At 44.9% G+C, this 1,554-nt stretch overlaps 1 protein-coding gene across 1 annotated transcript; it reads left to right on the top strand.

Moving 5' to 3' along the window:
• Positions 1–659: 659 nt before the first annotated feature.
• On the top strand, positions 660–1,088 carry LOC148546412 (uncharacterized). Its single transcript, XM_088499204.1, has one exon. It carries the CDS (start codon positions 660–662, stop codon positions 1,086–1,088), a length of 429 nt encoding a protein of 142 aa, XP_088355330.1.
• The last annotated feature ends 466 nt before the right edge of the window (positions 1,089–1,554 follow it).

The following is a 1,554-nucleotide window of genomic DNA, read 5'->3' as shown; positions in this document are numbered from 1 at the left end:
AACAAGGTTTTCGCACCTCACCTTGGGGAATTGATGGAAGTCTACGTAGACAACATGCTAGTAAAAACCAAGGATGAGGCTGACCTCCTCGATGACCTTTCGCAAGTTTTCAGCACCATAAGGATGCATGGGATGAGACTAAATCCTGCAAAATGCACCTTTGCAGTGGAGGCAGGAAAGTTTCTAGGGTTCATGCTTACACAAAGGGGAATTGAAGCCAATCCCAACAAGTGCAAAGCAGTCCTAGAAATGAAAAGCCCGACTTACTTAAAGGAGGTCCAGCAGCTGAACGGCCGACTTGCCGCCCTCTCCAGATTCTTGGTGGGATCAGCATTAAGATCCCTACCACTCTTCTCTCTACTAAGAAAAGGATGCCAGTTTGAATGGACTCTTGAGTGCGAAGAATCATTCTAGGAATTCAAAAGGTTTTTAAGCCAACCTCCCATTCTGACCCGAACTAAAGTTGGGGAGGAACTCGTCTTGTATTTGTCCGTAACAGGAAAAACTGTAGCATCAGCTCTAATACGGGAAGATGAGGTCGGACAGCATCCTGTATACTTCACCAGCAAAGTCCTACAAGGCCCTGAATTAAGATATCAAAAACTTGAGAAGTTTGCGTATGCCTTAATAGTAGCCTCTCGGAGGTTACGAACCAGCCCATGAAGCAAATCCTCCAGAAGACAAATATTGCGGGTAGAATGGTTCAATGGACTATAGAGCTATCCGAGTTTGACTTAAGGTACGAAACTCGGACGACAATAAAAATCCAATGCCCCACCGACTTTGTAGCAGAATATGCAGGAGACCAAGAGGAAACATCCACTACATGGGAGCTATATGTAGATGGATCCTCAAATAAAGTCAGAAGCGGTGCAGGCATAATACTAGTCAGCCAAGGGGGAACGCAAATAGAAGTCTCCCTCAAATTTGACTTTCCAGCTTCTAACAATCAGGCAGAATATGAAGCCTTGATCGCAGGATTAAGGCTCGCAGAAGAAGTCGGTGCAACCAAGGTAGTCGTGTTCAGCGACTCTCAGGTTGTGACCTCCCAAATAAATGAAGAGTATCAGGTAAAGACCCCAACATGAAGAGGTACTTGGACAAAACCTTGGAGTATCTTAGGCGCTTTGCAGAAACCGAGGTCAAACTTATAACTCGGGATCTCAACAACAGAGCAGACACCCTCTCCAAGCTAGCGAGTACTAAACCAGGAGGGAACAATAGAAGCCTGATCCAAAGACAGAGGCCAAACCAGACGTCCTTGAAGTCTCCGGATTAGACCTCGGATGGATGAACACTTTAATCGAATACCTAAAGTTCGACATCCTACCCAAAAAGGAAAAAGAGGCCAAGAAAATCCGGAGGGAAGCACAAAACTATACTTTGATGAAAAATATCCTCTATAAAAGAGGGATATCAACACCATTATTAAAGTGTGTCCTAACCTCAAGGACAATAGAAGTCTTGGAAGAGGTCCACAATGGTATCTGCAAAAATCATCTCAGAGCAAGGTCGTTAGCTAGAAAGTCATCCGAGCTGGGTTCTACTGGCTGA

Source organism: Arachis ipaensis, chromosome B9 (genome assembly GCF_059453495.1).
Source record: "Arachis ipaensis isolate K30076 ecotype BB chromosome B9, ASM5945349v1, whole genome shotgun sequence".
Classification (NCBI taxonomy): domain Eukaryota; kingdom Viridiplantae; phylum Streptophyta; class Magnoliopsida; order Fabales; family Fabaceae; genus Arachis; species Arachis ipaensis.
Note: the sequence above shows the minus strand (reverse complement) of the source record. Positions and strands in the feature narration are given on the sequence as shown.